General features: G+C 36.5%; 1 protein-coding gene and 1 long non-coding RNA gene across 5 annotated transcripts in view; one reads left to right on the top strand and one right to left on the bottom strand.

Annotated features, from left to right (window-relative positions):
- Positions 1-22,380, bottom strand: part of supt3h (SPT3 homolog, SAGA and STAGA complex component) — a 126,596-nt gene that overhangs the window by 45,979 nt on the left and 58,237 nt on the right. For 2 of the 3 annotated variants that reach the window (XM_082143573.1, XM_082143574.1), the window contains exon 3: positions 16,681-16,765. In XM_082143573.1, coding sequence (XP_081999699.1) covers positions 16,681-16,765 — 85 coding nt within the window. Of the gene's footprint in view, positions 1-16,680; positions 16,766-21,425; positions 21,556-22,380 lie in introns of all 3 variants that reach the window. The other variant, XM_082143575.1, reaches the window with a different exon arrangement.
- LOC309479535 lies at positions 1,869-3,739 on the top strand. Of its 2 annotated transcripts, none has more exons than XR_014199279.1 (3): positions 1,869-2,084; positions 2,126-2,626; positions 2,737-3,739. It is a non-coding gene; the product is annotated as an uncharacterized lncRNA (long non-coding RNA). The 2 variants fall into 2 exon arrangements; XR_014199280.1 differs by having other exon boundaries at positions 1,869-2,102; positions 2,148-2,626.

Raw genomic sequence — 22,380 nt, 5'->3', positions numbered from 1 at the left:
CATTTGCAATTCCTGGCTCATAAAACGGTCTTCTGCAAAATATCAGATTAATTTTAGTAATTGCTCTAATTTTACAGGTTGATCAAAGCCGTGAGGCTAAATGAAGTCGGCCCGGTTGTTCCATTCGGGATGGCTCAGAGACTCCACGAACACTGGGATCTCTGTGGACTTTTTCCAGGCTGTTGACAGTTTACTTGAGCGGCGAAGGACTGTTTTACCATTTCTGAAATGCCTGAGTTATCATTCTACAGAGGTATTCATAAGATTGAGGGTGTTTTTACCCATCTCGATATTATCGTTTATGGTTTCACTGAAAACACAGATGGCTGAATCCGATATGTAAACACAGGAGTGGAGGGAGGGGCCAGTGATGGTTTGATTGACAGCTGGCCCTGTCTTCTAACCCATGCTGAAAAACACAAAAATCAGTAACACTTGACAATAAGGTTCATTAGTTAACATTAGTTAATGTATTTACTAACATGAACTAACCATGAGCAATACATTTGTTACAGTATTTATTAATCTGTTAATGTTAGTTAATAAAAATACAGCTGTTCACTGTTTGTTAATGTCAATTCATAGTGCATTAACTAATGTTAACAAATAAAACTTTTGATTTTAATAAGGTATTAGTAAATGTTGAAATGAATATTAACTAAGATTAACAAAGGCTGCAGAAGTATTGTTCATTCTTAGTTCATGTTAACTAAGTTGTTAACTAATGTTAAATAATGAACCTTATTGTAAAGTGTTCCCTAAAATCAAATGTATTGATATTCTTGTGGGCAAAATCAAAGTTTGTTATCATTAAGTCACCCAAATGTAAGTGATTTTCAAATGCTGGAAGGGAACAATTGCAGCACTCAAACAAAATGTTTCAAAAGAGAAACTTATATGCATATAATACAAAGGTGAGTAAACGAAGATCAGCCCAGAAATATGATGCATCTTTATGCTATACAAATCCCCCAAAAACTTGGTATAAAAAAAAAAAAAGTCTTGCATATAAGAGCAGTACACTGAAAGAGCTCAACACGACTATGAATTCAGTGCCAATGACTTCAGAGACAGATTCCTGGCCTGTGGAAAGCACACAGGTCTTGTTCCTTAATTAGACAGATCAATTTTAATTACAACACGTTTCCAAGCGACACTGGCCTCCGCGGGTCTCTGGTTCATGTCATGTTACAGTGCAGAGCTTTCATGCAACAGAATGGCAGAAGTCAAATAAACAAGCCTGCTGAAGATAATTTCCTCTCCTCTGCTACTGCGGCGCTCTGAAACCAAATCCATTATTTGATTACACTGGAAAAAGTAACAGGAAGACCGGGGAGAATTCCACTCACAGCGTCCTTGTAAAGATCAATTACACCATTTCCTTTTGAAAGACGACAAAATAAAACAAGCGCCGATATTTTCAAAACTCACCTATACCAGACGGGCAGATTTTAGGTTACTTAACCTGGAAAGCTCACTCACGGCTTGATCACATCACCTGAAAATGTAATGTGATGGCTGAAAACTTCATTATACTTTCAACACAAGCCTAAGGGCCACTGGTTACGGTGCAGTTTCGAAGGAATATTGTGATGTTTTAGAAGTAAGTGACAGGGATAATCACACAACACCTGTCAAAAACACTATTGGGTCATATTTTATCAAGAATTAAGAGAGTGAAATAAGAAAATATATTTTGAATAAAGAATATTTTTTATGACAATTAAGAACATTTCCCCCATATAAAACAAAAATGCAACAGAACAGATATTTTATATATCATGAAAATATTGAATGTAAAACATATTATATTATATTATATTATATTATATTATATAAATAGGAGTGTTATTTTAGTTTCACTGATACACTATTATAGGTTTTGTTAATATTTTTAATTTAATTTAATATTAGTTAAAATGTTTAGTAGCTTTTGTCATTTAAAAAAATATGTCTATAGTTTATTCATTTGCATTTATTACTTTTATTTTTTTAGTTTGTTATTTGAGTATTTCAAGTTGAAATGAGACAACACTGAGAAATGTTGCCTTTGCAACTAGCTGATTTTAAAGTTATGAAGTCATGTTTTTTTTGTTTTTTTTGTTAATGTTTATTTTGTTTCAAGTAAGGTTTTTTTACAGTTTTAGTTAACGATAATAATCCTGGTGAATAGCCCAAATAAATTGTCCTAAAAATTGTATGTTATTTACTCTAACATATAATTACTTATATTTTTTTATTTATTTTGTGGTGAAATATGACCTGCACATGATTTCTTGTGATTCGCCCCAATTACCAAAACAACCCTTCAGTGTTGGTCTCCAAGCAACCTTGTGTCTTGCTTCATAACAATGAGAAATCAGAGGAAAAACATTTGTCAAAAACAATTAGTGAAACACAGTAACACAGCAGCGTTATCGCCAGAACACAAACTCGTCCGGCTCGACAAGATGGAATGTGTTGCTTGTGTTCTGCGGTTAAATGGTGATGTTTGGCAGCGGACTTTATCAATGTTTACCGAAACTCCGATTCCCTGTGAGACGGGCAGTTCGATAAATAAAATAAGTGTTTCCCATTTACATCATAAACAATGTCTGGTCTCTAGATATGGCTCGGGCCATTCAGTGTATGTCTGAGGGAGTTTTTTTTAAATAAAGATGAAAAACCGCACTCTCAAGTTATATTTTCATAAATGTATTATTACTATGTCCGCGTTTCGGCCTAAGCCATCATCAGTGTGTACTGAGGGAGTTTTTTGCCCGTTTTATCATCCAGCAGGTGAAAATCTGAGGCCTTAGAAAAGTAATCGAACGGGACGAGTTTTGTGCCAAAGTTTAATGCTTAGGTTAAAGGGTTTATTCTAACTGCATCTCTTCTTTGTTGCAAAATGGTCCCAAATGACAATTAAACAAGATGCCTCTTAACGCAAAACATGAATTTACAATATAAAAAACCCATTATGATGGATAGAAAAACTCAATAAATATTCCACATTACACAATCTCCAACAGTGCGGCCACAGCCAGGAGGTCTCAGTTTATGGTTTTGCTACGGTGTGAATAAGTAAACATGTTGTCAACGGACGATGCTGCAACGACTTATTTCTAAGAACGATGAGACCACACATTCCTTCAAGCCTCGCTCCCCGTGGAAAAACTAGACCAAGGCCATTTATTTAAACAAAACACTTTGCCAATTTGTCCTCCCTGCTCGACACGACAGAAGCTAATTGATTCGGGCACCCGAACGCTTCTGACATATGTCAACGTGAGCACCTGGACTGGAGGTGGCAGCCGTACTTCCACATCCCAACCCATTTCAAGCCCAAACATCCTGCAGGCGTCTGGGCTTCGGGACAGGTTTGAGTCTGGCTCTGGAAGACGTCTTCTAGCCAGACTCACTGCGGATGAATGGACGTCTCTTACATTAAAACCAGGCCGAGCACTGACACTTCTTCAATGGCTTAAAAAGAAGTGAACGGTGAAATTTATCTCACTCATTATTAACATAGACCACCTATCACGGCAGAGTCCGCAAAGCAAACAGTGTAAACAAAATATAATATTTATAAAAACAAAAACAGGTCTGGGAAGTTTGCTGAGGGTTTTCTGGCAGAACACACAGATCTGGTTAGATTAGGTTCTAGACCTCTCATGAACGAAAAGAAAAACATGAACTTTAGACGTTCTTCAATGACGTTTGACTGAAGTGGATGGCCGTAGACAGTAAATGTATATGTATATATACATACATACATACATACATACATACATACATATATATATATAAAATGAGAATAAAGACAGGAAATGTGCTTAAAGGCAGGGTAGGTAAAAAATGTATAAAAAAACTTTCTTCCAAATTTGTTTAGACTTTATATATATATCAATGCATAATTAAAATCTAAGTACTCTGAAAAAGAAAGTATAAAAATCGAGTGTCTGTAGACCTCTCATGACTGTTTTAAAGACAGCTCATTATTTCCATTCACTCCACCCCCTCCCTTCTGGGCTCCTTCCAAAGCCACGCCCCCAAAACACATGAACGCGCGACTCCGACAGCTGAGCTGAAGACGCATTGTTTACCTGAGACGAGTGGAGAGGAGCGCAGTGCATGCAGTGACATCATGTCAGAATCACATGTAATAAAAAAATTGAACTTTATCATTATGAATATAAACAAATAAGATGTATTTTAGTACTCACTATCAAGCTAGCATATTGATATTGGTAAAGTTTAAATTATGCACAATTCAACACTATAGCTATCATCTTGAGCTAGACCAATAGATTATACTACGATAGATTATAGATTATCTCTACTACAGCTCGCTAAGTAATGTTATGTTAGCTAGCCTATATTACGCAGCTACGTGTGCTAATGACACATGCTTCATGAAAAAATAAACAAAAAAATATGTATGATCAAAATACAAAAAGAAAGATTTACCTGTCCAGCAGAAATAAAGCCATCGAGGAGTCACTTTTCAGCCCCTTGAGGTCCCTCAGTTCTCGCCATCGCTGGAAAGCCACGCCGATATTAACTCGCGTTTTATTTCTTTGTTTATCCAAAGACTTTTTGTTCAATGCCTTTTCTTGTACTGTTACTGTCTTCCTTTTTTTGCCTGGTTTGCCTTCACTAACTGCATAGGCCGGTACTGTGAATTTTGCTTGCTCTTTCTCTGCCATTGTTTTGGTATTCCTAGGTGCCTCTTGAATTCCTCAAATCAAACGGGACGCGCAAGTGGGCAGGTTCTGTGTGGCAAATGGGTGGTTGCCATGGTTGCGAGAGAGTGACAGCCGCCTAAGCCAATCCTATGTTTCGTCCCGAATGGAAATAATGAGCTGTGTTTAATACAGATTAAACGGTCTAGAGTCACTCAATTTTTATACTCTTTTTATCAGAGTTCTTACATTTTAATTATGCATTGATATATATAAAGTTTAAACAAATTTGGAAGAAAGTTTTTAATAAATGTTTTACCTACCCTGCCTTTAAGTCAAACACAAAAACATATTATATTCAGTAAATAGGAGTGTTATTTTAGTTCCACTGATATACTATTATAGGTTTTGTTAATATTTTGTATTCAATTCAATTTTTTCACTTAAATATTAGTTAAAATGTTTAGTAATTTTACAGTTTTTGTCATTTAAAAAAAACATGTCTATAGTTTTATTAATTGTATTTATTCGTTTTTTTTTGTATGTTATTTTAGTATTTCAAGTTGAAATATTCAGTAATGCAACTTGAAAAATCATTTTACTTTAAAAAAGAAATTGACTGTTAGACTGAACAGATGGTTTGCATCTCACAAAACGTGAAAACATTTTTTTTTTGCATAGTATTCAGCATTAGAGCACATTTCCCCCTAATTTGCATTACCATTTTCTCATTAATATTTAAATATCAGTTATTTAAAATATATGAATCAATCTATCTATCTTCCTATCTATCTTCCTATCTACCTTCCTAATCTATCTATCTATCTATCTATCTATCTATCTATCTATCTATCTATCTATCTATCTATCTATCTATCTATCTATCTATCTATCTATCTATCTATCTATCTATCTATCTATCATCTCCACAAAAACCAATAGCCGATGATTCAGAATTTTCTTAAAGGTATACTTCAGGCTTTAGCATTATGCTTTGTATTAGTAGAAAACCTGTAGTATTTTCGAATTACCGTGCTTTCCACCCTCATATACCCCTGAGACGAGAGATTTATGTATTTTTTGTCTGGAAAAAATCCTCTGATGACGCAAAAATCGTCATTTTGCGTCATCGGAGGATTTTTTGGCCAGAGGCTAAAGACTACAGCCAGTAGTAGGGGCTGTCCCACATGTTTTCAACCCGCCCATAGAGGGTGGGATCTCACTCACAGAATGTACACATAGTATCAGCCGTCTTTCTTTGGAAGCTAAGCTAGCAGGCTCTTGTTCTGTGGAGAAAGCTGAGTAGTAGGAGAAAGCTGAGTAGTAGGGGTTACCATCCTCTTTTTCCCGGACATGTCCGGCCGTCGAGATCGCCCAAAATGTCCGGGATTCAGCTTTTGCTTTCTGCAGTCGCCATTCATTGTTTACATGCACACCTTTTGTTTCAATCTAACTGAATTCATTCCGATTGGTGAATCTGAATGTAGTGTTTACATGAACGCTAAACAAGTGATCGGTTGATGTGCGTTTTAACATTGCTAAGTAAATTCCCGCTCCTCCGTGAGAGATACGAGACCGGTGCGTTTCACAGGTGTCGCTCATCAGTAATCACGCCACCGGCCTCGTGCCGTTCTCCTGCGGCCCTCAGCCTCGTCCTGCTCGCCACAGTAAACATAATGAATGGCGACTGTAGAATGCAAAAGCCGAATCCCGGACATTTTGGGCGATCTCGAAATCCCGGGCAGACTCGTCACGGAGACTCTTAGTAGCCTAGCCTTGTTGTTTTCAACTGCGCTCTCTAACCGGTAGGCGTGGCTTGGGAGTGGCCTCCTAGGGCAGCGAAGCAAGTGCATTCTGGGAGTTGTTGTCTTTCATCCACATAAGCCAAAAATACATTTTCTGGCTTTTCTCAGTCTAGAAAGCTCCAAATTCAAAAAATAATTCCACATTTCTTTTACATAAATGACCCTTTTTAAATACACATTCATCTTTCCAGAGGTGAAGTATCCCTTTAAGGGAAAAAACAAACAAAATCTCTCCCAGCTAATGGTGTAAACTCTATAGGGAACCCTCTCACGTCGTGCATTACTATAATATTAAAGGTTGAAATTAACAATAGAGCCCAAACTATTATATTCAACTGCATTTTATTTTCAGAAATAATAATTCAACTCAGTTTCATTTATAGTATACAACTCATTTGCACATAAGGTAGTTTCATAAACACTCTTCATTTCTTCAAACATACATATATAATTAACAGTAAATAAGCTCCTCTCTAGTGTTTTTTCTATAGTTAACTAACAAACCGAGGTAAATACAACGTTAAGTGACAGTTCACGAGCTGGTTTATGGGCATCTTTACGCGGTTGAAACAGTGATTGAGTGATAATTGAGACATGATACATTTTGATAAGTTGTACTTTTTTTTGTGCTATAACTTGTATTCAGAGGACAAATTGTAAAGAAACTTCAAAAGGGAGGGTGAGGAACAGTGCTCTTGTAGCTAACGTTACAAAAGGTTTAAACATTTTTAAAACATTTTTATTAGTAGGATTAAAGAGAAACATAAAATTCTACATTGGCATTATTCACGAAATAATTTATATGACTGCAGTATCGTAGCACCTCTCTCTCTCTCTCTCTCTCTCTCTCTCTCAAACTGTCTAAAGTGCCACTTTTGAGCTTATGTTGAACTGTGTTATGTAGCTGTGGCTTGAATGGTTTCTGTGCAGATTTGAACAGTGTCACAGGAACATAGCTCATAGTTTTTATTTTATTTTATTATATGCATAAATAAATGAATGCATATGTACATTATCATGCATTCACTTTCAATAATTTAATGCAACTTTGACAATGATCCCTTACTATTAGAAGCAAAGCACAAAACTCTTTGCGATTATTTAACTTAAAGAGTTATGAGAAAATGGGATGCATGTCAGATCCACATCATGTGCGGCAGGTCTTAAAGTGACAGCAGCCTAATAAACCTGCTTCTGTTTGTCATTAAGGATAAATAAAGAAAAGGAGAAAAAAAAGCGCGTTGTGGATCGGCCTCTAGGTGCACATTACTAACGCGCTCTTTAAATAACAAAAAAAAAATTTTTTTGTTATTTAAAGAGCGCGTTAGTAATGTGCGCCTAGAGGCGGGTCCACAACGCGCGTACACTCTGCTTATTAAAGGAGTCATCACCTGTAATTTTCACTTTTCCACGAGAATCAATGTATGTTATGATTGCCTAACGATTATACACTGGCCGGGAAGCCGATATTTAAAAGTGAAGCGTTTGTTTACCCCTGGGTTCGTAAACCAGCCCACGTGCACGCGCACTCAAATACGAGATTTTAATTTCTGCCCCGACTTGACGTCAAGACGGGGCAGGATATACCATATATGGACACCGCAGACCTATGCTGCAGGAAGCCTGCCCTGCCCCTCTCCCCCTCATATTCAGTCGCGAAAGATGCAGAAACGTAGTGCACACGTGAGTTGCTCTGTTGTTGACTGCCAGAATCAACATGTAACTTAAATGTGTTTTCTCTCCCAAGAACGGACCAAGCTGTCAGGGACCAGTGGATTAAATTCATTTTTAATGACGCGGTTCCTACAACCCTTCCCACTGGCTTAACGTTAGGTGTCTGTGCTAATCATTTTACGCCGGAATCGTTCACAAATTTGAATGTCTAAAAAACCACAACGTGAAACAAGGCAAAAACACCACATGATAGCAAACGTTGATCTCAATAACCACTGTAAGCTGATAAAAAAAAGTAGACTACATCTCCGTTAATGTAATCTACATTAAATAAAAGGTATAATGTATGTCTCAGGCAAAATGATTGTCTTTACCATTCAGAGACATCTTGATGTAGAAGTCCTTCCATCGACTCTACATCTTCCCTTTCCAGCTCAGGTTCAGAGTCTGGCTCGTGCATATACGGTTGAATTCCGTAGGTCTCGGCCAGGTCGGGTTCATTCACAACTTGCGCCATGATGTCATTTTGGAATGATATGCTGAAGTTACCTGCGGTGTCAACCCCCCTCCTTCCTGCCACCAATCAACGCGCCCCTCATTTGCATTATTAAAATGACCGTCCACGACAGCCAAAATATCGCATCAGATCTCGCGAGACAATAATGCCTTCAGAAATAAGGGTCAGAGGAGCTCTGTGTTTATTTTTTTTTTCACTTTTCTTTTTTAGAAGGGCCTGAAAGACTATAATAGAGCGTGGGTATCCAAGGTAATACTAGGTTATGACTCCTTTAAACACACAGGCGGCAGCAGCAAACAAACATGCCAAATTAAAATAAAAGGATTACAATGTAAAAGATTATTATTGTGTACATAAAAATATGGTGGAATCCGGCTTGACCCGTAGATGGTCTGCTTGCGTACTCTGGAGAAGCGTTCAGTCTTTCCACTATCAAATTCCGCCATGTAAATAGCGAATCCGCCATGGCGCGAGTGCAACTGGCATTTAAAGGGAATGGGAGATGAGACTCTGATTGGTTTATTGCACGTTACGCCCAAAACACACCCATTACTCATTAAGAGAATACGGACAACCCTTTAGACCATGCGCCGGGTGCACCGACCATTTTTTCCGTCATTAAACTAGCAAAAGTGGAATCCACTGTCCGAATCGGACACGTCCTAAGTGCACTTGTGACATGTGCTTTAGACATGCGCTTAGATTGTTAAAATAGGGCCCAATAACTTTTTGTTAATTTTGACAGGGCATGTAAAAATCTGAGCATGTCTGACTGGGCCAATAGAAAAATTGTGTTAATTTGGAGATTAAATGCGAAATTATTACAATATAAAAATCTATATTTAAAAAAATAAAAAAAACTTTAAATGTTATAGGTGTGATATATATATATAAAAATAGTCTTCTAAAGTACCTATATGGACATCAAGGGGAAAATATTTCCATCTTCTGGGAGACCAAAATAAATCCCTGAACTTGACTTCACCAGCTGGCTACTGGTAATTAAATTGATTGGTACATTGGACTCATAAATATATTCATTAGAAGTACAGACTAGGGCAATTTTCACATGCACTAATCAAATTTACAATGGTGGTCCGTACTGAAAAAGTTGTATAGCAAAATTGCTGTCATTGCAAAAAACAAGACCCTTGAGACTGATAGAAAGACTGGAATCAGGAAAAACTCCTTGGGAATAAAGCCTGCCAACATCTGCACCTGGTGCTACAGGAAAACGCCAAGTGAACTCTGTTTCACATGTCAGGAGAAACGTGAAGGCTTTTCACAGGCATGTTTGGTTATTCTCCAACCAGTCATTCCATTAGGAGGAAGTCTGATGCTGGATTAACAACTTCCCACACAGATTACAGAACCTAAACTAATAAAACTCCATCATCTGTCTCTGCAAGAGTCATACCCAGTCTTTAACTGAAGAACATCTTTAAATGTAGCTGAAGCTTCAATGGAAATAAAGAAATGGAACTTTAGTTCTTCTACGGAACACAAAAGAAGATAATTTAAAGAACGCTATAGGAAATGGAAGAAATAAATGGAAATATACAAACCCGATACCCCCAGTACAATCATTTTTACAACTCATCATTTTTAAAGGTAATCATATCAGCTTGATCATCTTAAACCTTAAATTACAACACAATCATATTTGTATTTTAAAAACAACTGAAGAATGTGAATGACGCAGCTATTTTAGAGGTAAAATAACAGCATCTCACATACAGTATGGAGTCGAGCACTAGAGGTCACTGTAAGGATCCCGTAAACATCAGCTTGTATGGCACACAATGGAGAGATGCTCCACAAAAGACTGACTCATGGTCAGCGTCATCATTCCTGACCGTCTGTCAATGTACAAGCACTCAAAGTCCTTCAGTGAGTTAAACAAAAGGTCCTGACCAATCTGCTTTCAACTACCGGCCGTCCTTTCTGTTCACAGAAAACTTCACACATGCATGACTGACATCACAGGAGACTGTGACTCAGCAACAACCCAAAGGATTTGGACTGAACATTTCAGATCAGTGTTTCTCAACTGGTTTTGCTCCAAGAAATCAAGTACCAAAACTGTTTATCATTAAAAAAAAAAAAAAAAAAACACTTGAAAAGTTTCTTTTTCGTGCTTTCAGAGGATGGATATCCCATGATACCACAATGCGCCACAGCATGGGGTGTTTTGATTAATCACCGAAGGCATTATTGTGACTGCTTAGCAACAAGCTGGAATTTTTTACATCAGCATGAATTTCAAAATCACATTTCATTGGTTCATTGGTCCATTGAGAATTCGCTATGAATATTTACAAAGTTGGAATGCTTTGCTTTACAACGATACCAAACTTACCAAACAACTATACCAAACTTGTGCTTAGGTGAAGCAGTGTCGCCGAGAAGTGGGCTGAGAAAAATGAAATTTTTTCATGGATTAAAACAAACCAAAATAAATATTTAGGAGAGTACACCTAAAAAAACGTACAAATAAAGATAATTTGAGAAGTTCATTTGTAATTTGGAGCAAAGGGATCGCTCAAGGGCTTGGTGAAATTTTATGAAATGAAAACCTCAAATTCGATTCAAATTCGACAAAACATATTTTGAACAACATTGGACGCCATTTACTTTTATTGTACAGACAAACAAATAAAAAACGAGGCATTTTTCAAAATACCTTTTTTGTCTCATATAAAAGCATAAATACGATCTGTTAAAGTGATTGTGTCTCTTCGTAAAATTTTGAATAAATCGCTCTATTCAAATGGACTAATTTTACGATCTCTTTATGAACTTTTTGAAGTGACACAGTGGTAGTTGCGTGGACAGTCAATGGAGGGACATGGATCTCTCAGATTTTATTTAAAATATCTTCATTAATGTTTCAAGGACAAACTAAAAGTCTTACGGGTTTGGAATGATATGAGGGTGAGTAACTGATGACAATTGTTTTTACTTTTTTTTACTAACCCTTTAAGTTCTTGTCAGATAAGAATGAATCGTCTAGAACAAATTTATTTTGAGTTTGATTGGTGAGTTGAAGGTGAGTCACCTTGACGTTGCTAGCGCCGTGCTCTACTGTTTGAGTAACACAAATTATGATTAATATGATTTGAAATTCATACACTAACTAACATCTAACTTTTCAGGCAGCAAACTGACCCGAGACACCATAAATCACGAGGCAGTAAGTCACAGACACCCGAGAGAGTACGTGAGGTGTAAAAATTTAACTTCATGTCTTCTGTCACACACACCACACACACACACACACACAGACTGACAGAGTGGTGTGCACTGTTTTGCAGGCCATCTGGGAAGGATTTATTGTGCAATTTGGTTTATTACCGCTGTGGTCTTCGACTAAGTAGCTTGCTCACAATTACAGTCCGAGCAGCGCAACACCTGGCCTCTCCTAACAATAATAAATCCACGAGGGAGGAAACCCAAAATTAATGAAAGGTTATCACCATCATGCCCTGTTTAGTGCTCACTGCTGAGACGAGCGGGTTATGTATAGTGCTGAGAAAATAAACACGAAAATAGTGCCGTAATGCCAAACAGACCGTGTCATTCTGGGATTGTCAAATGAAGAAAACACAAGTAGATCGACCACTTCAAGGAAATTACAAGGTGCTGAAAGGCGGATGAGACGTTCCCTGAGACGTTCTTCAAAGCTCGATGTCTGGTGATCTGAAACATTAATCATTACTTTCTTGAGTTCATTAAATTGAAAATATGCTGTGAATGACATGCAAAACAAAGTATGTCACAGCTTTATCATGTATATCTGTAGTTTTACATGATGGCATGTGGGCTCGATTTAGATTTTAATAATGTGATTTATAATACAACCAACTGATTGGTTGGTTATTTATTGTGCCTTAACATCATGCCAGCTTCCTTGACTATTTTCATGGCGAGTAACAAGTTAAAATGCTATAAAGGAGCAATTTATAAACCTATATAATTTGCTTTGGATTAAAACTCTGAACTCTGAAATGGTCTCAGGGTGGACTTTGTTATACAAAAGTCAGAACAATTTCATAAAATATGCTTAAGAGATGGCATGAGGAAAATAGCGGAGGTTCTTCATTTGATATTAAGAAGTGAGTGAGTGATTCTGGGATGTCCTACTCAGCATAATTTACTTATGATCTGATTCCAGCAATTGTTAAAGATGCAACTTTAACCCACATTAGAGTTAATTTCATTCAGTTCGTTGTTTGTACACTGATCCTCAGTGTTGGGAAAAGTTATCTTTAAAAGTAATGTGTTACAATATTGCGCTACTCCCTAAAAAAGGTAACTAATTGCATTACTTAGTTACTTATTATGGAAAGTAATGCATTGAGTTACTTTTGCGTTATTCTTTCACACCCTGGGCTGGGCTTGCTTATTTGATTTTAACAACAAAAAAGAAACAAAAGTCATATTTTTGCCAAATGGAAAGGCCCTTTCACACCAAAAGTAAAATGAATAAGCTTCAGGCTGAAGGAAATGCAAATGCACACCAGTAGAGTAAAGGGCACCACACAGAAAACCTTTCAGCTGTGCTGCCATTCTGGATTACAGAAGAATAGAACACAGGAGAAGAAAGTTAAACACTCTTAAAGGATTAGTTCACCCAAGAAATAAATGATCCCATAATTGACTCACCCTCAGGCCATCCTAGGTGTATATGACTTTCTTCTTTCAGCCAAACACAATCAGAGTTATATCAAAAAATATATTGGCTCTTCCAAGCTTTTTATAATGGCAGTGAATGGTACCATTTTTTTTTATCCCAAAAAAACGCATCCATCCATCATAAAAGTAATCAATACGGCTCCAGGGGGTTGATAAAGGCCTTATAATCATAACTTTATAAACTGTAAATCACTAGCTTCCGGTTACGGCCGTTCGCACATTAACGAGAGAGTTGAGTTCTGGCAGAAGAGTGACCTCTGACCCGACGCATGACATAGGATTTACATTACATTTTACATTTACATTTATTCATTTAGCTGACGCTTTTATACAAAGCGACTTACAATTGCTATATATGTCAGAGGTCGCACACCTCTGGAGCAACTAGGGGTTAAGTGTCTTGCTCAGGGACACATTGGAGTCTCACAGTGGATTCGAACCCGGGTCTCTCACACCAAAGGCATGTGTCTTATCCATTGCGCCACTACCACCCCTAAGGATGTAGGTGTAGCGTAAGCTTCGGTGAGAGTAGATGTCTCTCGCGGTTCAAACAAACAGGGATGGGCAACAAACTCAAGCTCCTCTGACATTTCTCTTTAAATATTCTCATTTTAGACTTCTAATTCGTGAATGGTGTTTTGTGTTGCTCTATCCTCTGTGCGTCTGAGTTTGTCAATACGTCGGATCAGATTTCACTCTTCCGTCAGAACTAGACTCTCGTACGGGCGTAACTGGAAGCCAGTGAATATAGTAGGGGTGTGCAGATGGGAACATATCTGTAACAATCGCAAAATTATTTGTATCTGTATTCGAATAAAACCAGAAGTGGGCGGGGCTTCACCGGGAAGTTCGTACAATTACTTGAGAAGACCGTTATGTCTATGGTATCTGTTTTCTTCGTAGTTATCACTGAACAACAATGCCTTGTATAACTGATCCAATTTTTTTAATTACGGTTATAACATTTAAATATCTTTTAACTGTTGGAGCCGGTAGCCTCGTATAGGCAGTGCAATGAGTTGTAATTGAGGTGTAATGCGTTTGTGCATCGGGCAACATGAGTTCGAGTCTCGGCTTGAGGACCTTTCGTGATCCGATAAATAAATATTCAGTTATCTTCTAATTAAAACAATAATGATAAATAAAAGACAAAAATGCAAAGCTGAACAAATTATAAAGTATATACCTGCATAAATGCCATCTCCGAGAGAGTGAGACAAAGAAATATCATGTAGCTTATCATATCATACAAAGTTTAAAATATTAAAAGAGATAGTAGTAGAAAATGTATATGTATCTTAGTTGATTAGGCTACTAGAGCTTTCTTCAGCGGGAAGGGGAACATATGAGGGCCCTCGTAATGCGGAAAGCGTCAGAACAAACTCCATTGATCTTCACAATAAAATGTGGAACCTTTTGCTCTGAAAACTGCAAGACCCCAAATCAGTGTCAAAGAAAAATGGGTCGATTTTAACATTCTGGTAATAACAGGGTCTGAAATCGTTTGTTGCCAAAAGCGTACCAGCGCTGCGCAAATATTTAGTTTGATTCGGCTTGTGTTCGCATTCATATTCCGCTTCTATATGACAGATTCAGCCACTGTGATGGTTTGGCTCCGAGAAGAGAAACAAATGTACCACGTTTAATTTGAGCATACAAAATAAATCCAAGCAGAACCTGCGGACCACCAGCTTGCCTGATTTAAGAGCTCTCCAACTCAACGGGCTAAAGGTTAAAACAATGAATGTTAAAAGCTGCTTTACTCCTTTAGGCGAGAGAGGGCACCGTGCAGCTACAGGGTGAAAGGTTAAAACCACCGCAACGTGTCAGAGTTTGCTACGTGACCCCTACAAGATAATTCTCAGAGTGAGTTTCCAAACTCAAGGCGCCCTCTGAGCGTAACCAATTATATCTGGAGTCAGCGTGCCAGTAAAGCGCAGGCTGCTTCCCGGTGATATTTGTTGGGCTCTGTTCAGGGGAATTCTGGTCTGTTACAGTCAGTGTTTTGATTTGCTTGTGGTAACGGCATGACAAGGTGTAAGCCGGGGAGGAACGGTGTTTATCCAAGCAGTGAAAGCAATTGGCTTTGTAAGCACAGTTATTTACTTAACTCGGCGCAATTCTCATATCACATTGCAGCGGTCGGACTGAATGTGATCCATTTCAGAAGGCTGGAAAAGCAGAGGAAGCATTTGAAGAAGGTGGTGTTCCCTTTGGAGGGAAAACAGGCTGCCTCTGATGATGCTATTTATACTTAATTACAGATTTCAGTAAAACCGTTTTCCAGATGCAAATGTCTCGAGCTAGTTATGCTAGTTACCTTAAGCTCTTATCAGCACTCATGTCTGACCCCAAATGACCTGCTAAAGGACTCTGGTTAACCCTATAGGACGAATTAGGTGTTTTCTGAATAATTATTATTCTCGCCAATTAGGGCTGTTACGGTGGCAGTTTTTTACCACCGCTTTGTTAATGGACCAACTACCAGCGGTGACAAGGTGGTGTTGGGCGGCTTAAAGGGATAGTTCACCCAAAAATGAAAATTAGCCCAAGATTTACTCACCCTGAAGCCATCCTAGGTGTAATATGAGATTCTTCTTTCAGACGAATACAATCGGAGTTATATTAAAAAATGTCCTGGCCCTTTCAAGCTTTATAATGGGTGTCAATTGGTATGGTTTTTTTTGGTCAATCAAAGTGCAGCCATCCATGGTTAAAGTGGGTTAATAAAGGCCTTCTGAAGTGAAGTGATGTGTTCGTGTAAGAAAAATATCCATATTTAAAACTTTATCGACTAAAATAACTAGCATTTATGGGCTCACTCACTTTTATGGGTACCTCTCTCATTCGGCATGAATCCAAATGTTTCCATGGCTGCAATGTAACATTTAATTGCTAACGTATTATTTATTTTGTAAACAAGCTTTGTGCTTAACTCGTGTCATAATATTTACGCAATACAGCATACACGTACAAAAAAATGTGTTTTGGCGGACCACCACCGGTGCTACCGGTGACGCGGTTGTTAAGTTACGCGCCAATACGTGTAGCCACAAGCTAATGTGCTCAACCATAAAGTTTATATTGAAATTATGAACAACATGAATCCAAAATAAATTCACTTCATTGCTTCATTGGTCTGCATATTTACATTTCATTAAAATAGAGCACACCGCATTCTTCTAAAGAAAAAAAAGTTCTAAATAAAATAGAACTGCATAGCAGGGAAAATGAATATTATTTTTGCCTACTTTTCAGAAGCCAATCAAATCCCCAAATATCTGTCACATTGTGGAAGTACAAGAAGACTGATGTTCACACTTACGAGGTTGATGAGCTGAGTGTGCACTATGTCTTCCACCAGGGCGGCGGTCTCGTGCAAGGGTCTTCGAGCGTCACCAAGGGCAAACCTGCAAGTCAAAAACATTTCAGAAAAATTATAACCCACTTTACCTTTCATTCTACAGATAGCAAATTTTAAGCTCTTGCCCAACATGTTTCACAATCACTATAAGTGAAACCTCAAAATCTTTAGATAAATAATCTAAAATAGATTCTGTTATTGCCATCCCAGCGAGTAAATGTTCATAAAATGGCAATTAACACACAGTTAAGCCCTCAATTGGGTAATAAAAAGGCATCACTCATTCATAGCAAAAGCTGACATTCATTACAGATGGCTCGAGTGTCCAATACAAGAGAGCTATTTACAAAATCTGAAGGCCTTTATTCACAGTTTTTCCCACACTGCAGCTGCCAAAGCTTCCCACATTGTGCTTAATATCGACACAGCGGTTTCATCCAATAGTAGCGCAAACCACCGGATGGCCACAGACTCTCGCCTTTAAAAGACGAGAAGATGGGAACTTCCATGAGAAGCTCAACACTTGAGATGGAAGAGGCTTCATCAACCAACATGTCTGGCTAGAAACAGCATTTCACAAAAATCCATGACAAATGATTTACACTTATTTCATTAGAAGAAGAAAAAAGCCAATTTTCTTCAAGAAGTGACATAATTCTGGTCGAAAACCACACAAGTTATGTCTAAAAGAGTTTTATCATTGGCTTTTATCTATCTAGCTGATTGATTTTCCTCTACAAATTACACTTGCCAAATTTTAAGAGTATATGCAACATTGGCAAGATTAAAAATGCTAAAACTAGTGCCTAATTACATTTTCATTTACTTTACATGGTTGGGAGACACTTACTGTATAGAGTCACCCACTGCTCAAACTCTGGCTCCGTGTCTGGTTAATAGATATCTCAAACATAACCGTCTCAATTAAATTTGATTGCATTCCTCTTTCTTTAACTAAATGCATTTTAATCCAAATGCCTCCCAGAGGAAAAACTGTAATTTACTGCAGAGTTGTAATTTATTCCATTTGTTTAGTTACAAAGCATTTCAGCTCAAAACAGGGCACTAGTAAGACAATATTGAGAACATCTAGATACTTCAGACAGAATAAAATAAAATAAAATAAAATAAAATAAAATAAAATAAAATAAAATAAAATAAAATAAAATAAAATAAAATAAAATAAAATAAAATAAAATAAAATAAAATAAAATAAAATAAAATAAAATAAAATAAAATAAAATAAAATAAAATCTGGACGGAAGCTTAAAAACACTTTAAAAATTATAAATAAAATGTATTAATTAATTAAGAAAATAAGAAAACTATTAAAAAATTAAATAATGCATGTTAATGTAAAATAATAAATGCTTTAGACTAAACCGTAATAAGTAGGGAAGTTTCTGTCATCCCAATGACTTCTTCCCAATATTGGTATTTTACAAATACATTTGATACACTGATAAATTTGACATATTTCTAATGTCACCATTAATTGACATTAATATGGATTTTTACATACAGTATTTATCATGCATCTCTCTGGTATGTTTAATTCTGATTCATCAATGAGTTTGTTTGTTTCCTTGTTTTTTATTTGTTTCTCCATGCCAGCTTCTATGGCTATTTATTTTCATGACCAGAACAAATTATGGTTATTAAAATCAGATTTTGCTAAAAGCTCTAAAACTATATTTGGTTTTAACTTTGTTAATTGAATAAAAAAAGTTTTTTTTTATAGGGCACAATCTAATAAAACATGATTTTTCTAAAGGATTTTGACAACAAAAAACATGTTGGTGGATCTTCTAATATTAAAAGTTTGTGTGCCAATTGGTCAATCAGTCGGTCATTATTATAAAATAAACCCGTTTGTTTAGATGACCTGGGATGTGTTTCCCAAAAGCATTGTGAGCTAAGTTAATGATAGAGAGCATTGGTTGCAATAGTCTTCATGATCAACTTGGGCTCATGATGCTTTTGGGAAACGCAGCTTTGTACATTATTCATTATTTCTTACACAGTTTTGAAATGTTCTACTCAGTTAAAAGGAATGATAAGCACAGAATGATAAAGATAAAGCACAGATAAAGCTTTTACCGTTTGATAACTTTTATAGAAATGCTAATGTTACTCAATATCTCCAAAATGAGTTGCTCAACCATGATCATGCAAGCTGAATTCCAATGAAACTTCCCCCAGCATTTGAAATACCTTTGACCCCCTAGTACTGTAACTAACATCACAAGCGCTTAAACCGAGCCCAGCCTCACGATAAGAATCGAGTCCTTTCTCTAAGTGTGCACACATGATGCCAGACAGCATCATCAGTTTTGCTAAAATAAGCTGAATGTTTGGATAGAGATTTTGTGTTCAGAGTGCGCCGCCGATGTTTACACGCCTGCGGTGCGCTGACGGCCTCCTCCGCCTCTTTCCATCTCGCCAGCTGCCCGGATTTGCTTAGAAACAGAAAGAGCAATGTGACTGATGTAAACACATTGATTTGACAGTCCTGATTCCAGAAAACAATCAATGTTTAAATACAGTGCCGAGATCAGAGATGGTTACAGTAAACATCTTGTCCACAGGGACCCGGGGGCCAGACGTCTCTTACACTCTGTGACCAACGCGATACAGTGTGTCAACAGAGGAAACTAAAAGGAACAGCGGGACTAGCTTGAAAGATATAAAAAAAAAATGTCAAAGTTGAACCAGTTTACTTTCTCAATACACATTCCTGGGGCATCATGTATAAAACTTTGCACAGATTTCATCCTTAAAGTCATTAAAGGCAGATTTTGCGTACACACAAACATTTTCAGATTTGTAAAACTATACGTACACCAGATCCTGTGCAACGTCACTGATCATTATTCGTGTGAAAATCTTAAACGATACTGCGCTTGTGTACCTGTCTCGTACTCGATAAAATGTTCCGTTACCATAAAACGATACCACACATCATGTGTACAGTCAGTGTTTGTGTCCAGACAAAGAAAGACAACAACATAAAAAACTGAGATATGGAGATATGAAATGAGGCGTTTATATTGCACTTTATAATATGTACTACTGTAAATCCAAAGCGCTTTACAATCATATCAGAGGTCTCTCCTCAACCACCACCATATCAGAGATTTAAGATCAGAGATTAAAGATGTAATAAATGTATCTGATTAATAGAATACTAAAAATAAATTCACTATCTACACCTGTATAGCGGCTGTGCGAGCTGATGAGTAAAGTACGCAGAGTGGATTGAGCGTGCAGTCGTATACACGTCCAAGCTTGTTGAGCACACATCAGTAACAATATATTTTAATATGCATAACTAAGCATGTAATAACTGAAGGAAACATCTATTTGTTAAACGAATTAAACCGACTAATATTATTCATATTCTTTTGGTTTCTCTACCCAATATTATAAAAATGGGCTAAATATTATAATAATTATTTATTTTAAATTATTATATTTAAAGGGATAGTTCACTAAAAATACATTCTGTCATTAATTACTAACCCTCATGTCGTTCCAAACCCGTAAGACTTCCGTCAATCTTCAGAACACAAATGAAGATCTTATTGATGAAATCTGAGAGCTTTCTGTCCCTCCATTGACAGCTACACAAAACAAGTTCATAAAGAGATCATAAAACTAATCCATAATCCAGTTTAGTCCAATTTTCTGAAGAGACACAATCACTTTATATGATGTACAGATTCATATGAATTAGTTTTACAATCTCTTTATGAACTTTTTGAAGTATCAAAGTGGTAGTTGTGTAGGCTAGCTATCAATGCAGGGACTAGAAGCTCTCAGAATTCATTAAAAATATCTTTATTTGTGTTTCCAAAGAGGAACGAAAGTCTTACGGGTTTGAACGACACAATTTTGACAACTCAAAATGTATTCAAATAGAAAACTCGGTTTAAATAACATTTCACAATATTACTGTTTTTACCACATTTTTGATCAAACAAATGTAGCCTTAGTGAGCATAAGAGACTTTTTTAAATGTATATATTTCCTGCCAACTTTAATACTTGGGTTTCGGGGTTTGAATCAATCACTAACTCTAGTATGAAAAACAATGATAGTTATAGCACCAATAATTAAAACAACAGAACTATTCGCTTGTACTCACTTCATGGTGGCATCAGGTTTACATGTAATGATTCTAAATTTTAAACATCACAAAATCCCCAAAGTTATTGTTACATGGTTAACCGACACAATTATGATTGTGAATTCATTCAGCAGACGGCTGGATAAATCAAATTAGGGTTGTAACCAAAGTATGACTTGTTTTATATAAAAACAATTTGTGCTCTCTTAGTTGCATGTGCTCAGCCCTCGGGCAGCACACGCTGACTTCACTAACGTGGGCAGGGTTTTAGGATAATATTTTCATTTCACAACGTTAGAGTGTGTCTTACTTAGGTAGATAAAGAGAGTGGCTTTATCCCTGTTCAATCAGCAACTACTGTTATCCGAACCAAAGCACTGAATCAAGTCAATGAGGCAGTTTTAAGCCCAAGATAAACTGCAGAACGGCAAACTCTGTTTATATTTCAAGCTCTCTCGTGGGCCGTGGAGACGAGTGCAAGATCTGCATGGGGAGGAAGGAGAAACTGAGGATGGAGGAAGTTTCTAGACTGTAACATGCCGTCCTTAAACACTGTCACGCAGTCTGGCTGTCTCACCTGGGCTCTGACATCACAACACCGTGAGAAAACATCCGCGTATCCTGGAAACAACTTCAGAACTTCAGAAAATAATACACTTTTTTAGATGTCCAGACCATTGACTCAAACTAACCACAGCCTTATTCTTCTGCAAAACAAGAAAAATTAAAATAAAATAAAATAAATAGAATAGAATAGATTTTTTTTTATAAAAATGTAATAAAAATAATTAAATTAAATTAATAGAATAGAATAAAATAGAATTGACTAAAATAGAATAAAATGAAATAGAATAAAATAAAATAAAATAAAATAAATAAAAAGAATATAATAGAATAAAATAAAAAGAATAGAATAGATTAAAATAAAATGAATATACAATTAAATACATAAAATTTAAAAAGTAAAATAAAAAAATTCAATAGAATAGAAGAAAATAAAATAGAAGAAAATAAAAAGAATAGAATAGAATAAAAAACAAAACAAAATAAAATACATTTCATTACATTTAAATATTTTTTTAAATGTATTAATCTTAATAATAATTATTTACTACTATTATTAAAAAATTGTAGTCATTCATAAATTAAATACGGTAAATAAATACAAATATATTTTTGCATCACAGCAGATAATTTGTCACATTCTTAATGGTCTGAAAAGTAGGCCTAATTTTCCTTGTGCTAAATATATTTTCTTTTGATCCAGGGTGAATTGTGGTCTGGAAATGTACTGAGATTCACTCATAAGATATAAAAGAAATCTACGTCTAGAATTTGACTTCCAACTGACAGTTTCAACAGTATCTGCAATTTTCATCAATGACTTCAACATTGGGTGGCTTTCACATGAGATCACAGCACAAGGAAAGCATCTAAATATTGTGGGTCACTTTAAAGACACTGAATGAAAAAAAGCCAGTGTTTAGCTACAGTATAAACCGGAAAAAGTGAATATTTCCTGTGTGTGTGTG

The sequence above is a fragment of the Leuciscus leuciscus genome (assembly GCF_965113295.1).
Source record: "Leuciscus leuciscus genome assembly, chromosome: 17".
In the NCBI taxonomy this organism is placed as follows: domain Eukaryota; kingdom Metazoa; phylum Chordata; class Actinopteri; order Cypriniformes; family Leuciscidae; genus Leuciscus; species Leuciscus leuciscus.
This window is presented reverse-complemented; position numbering and strand designations above follow the sequence as displayed.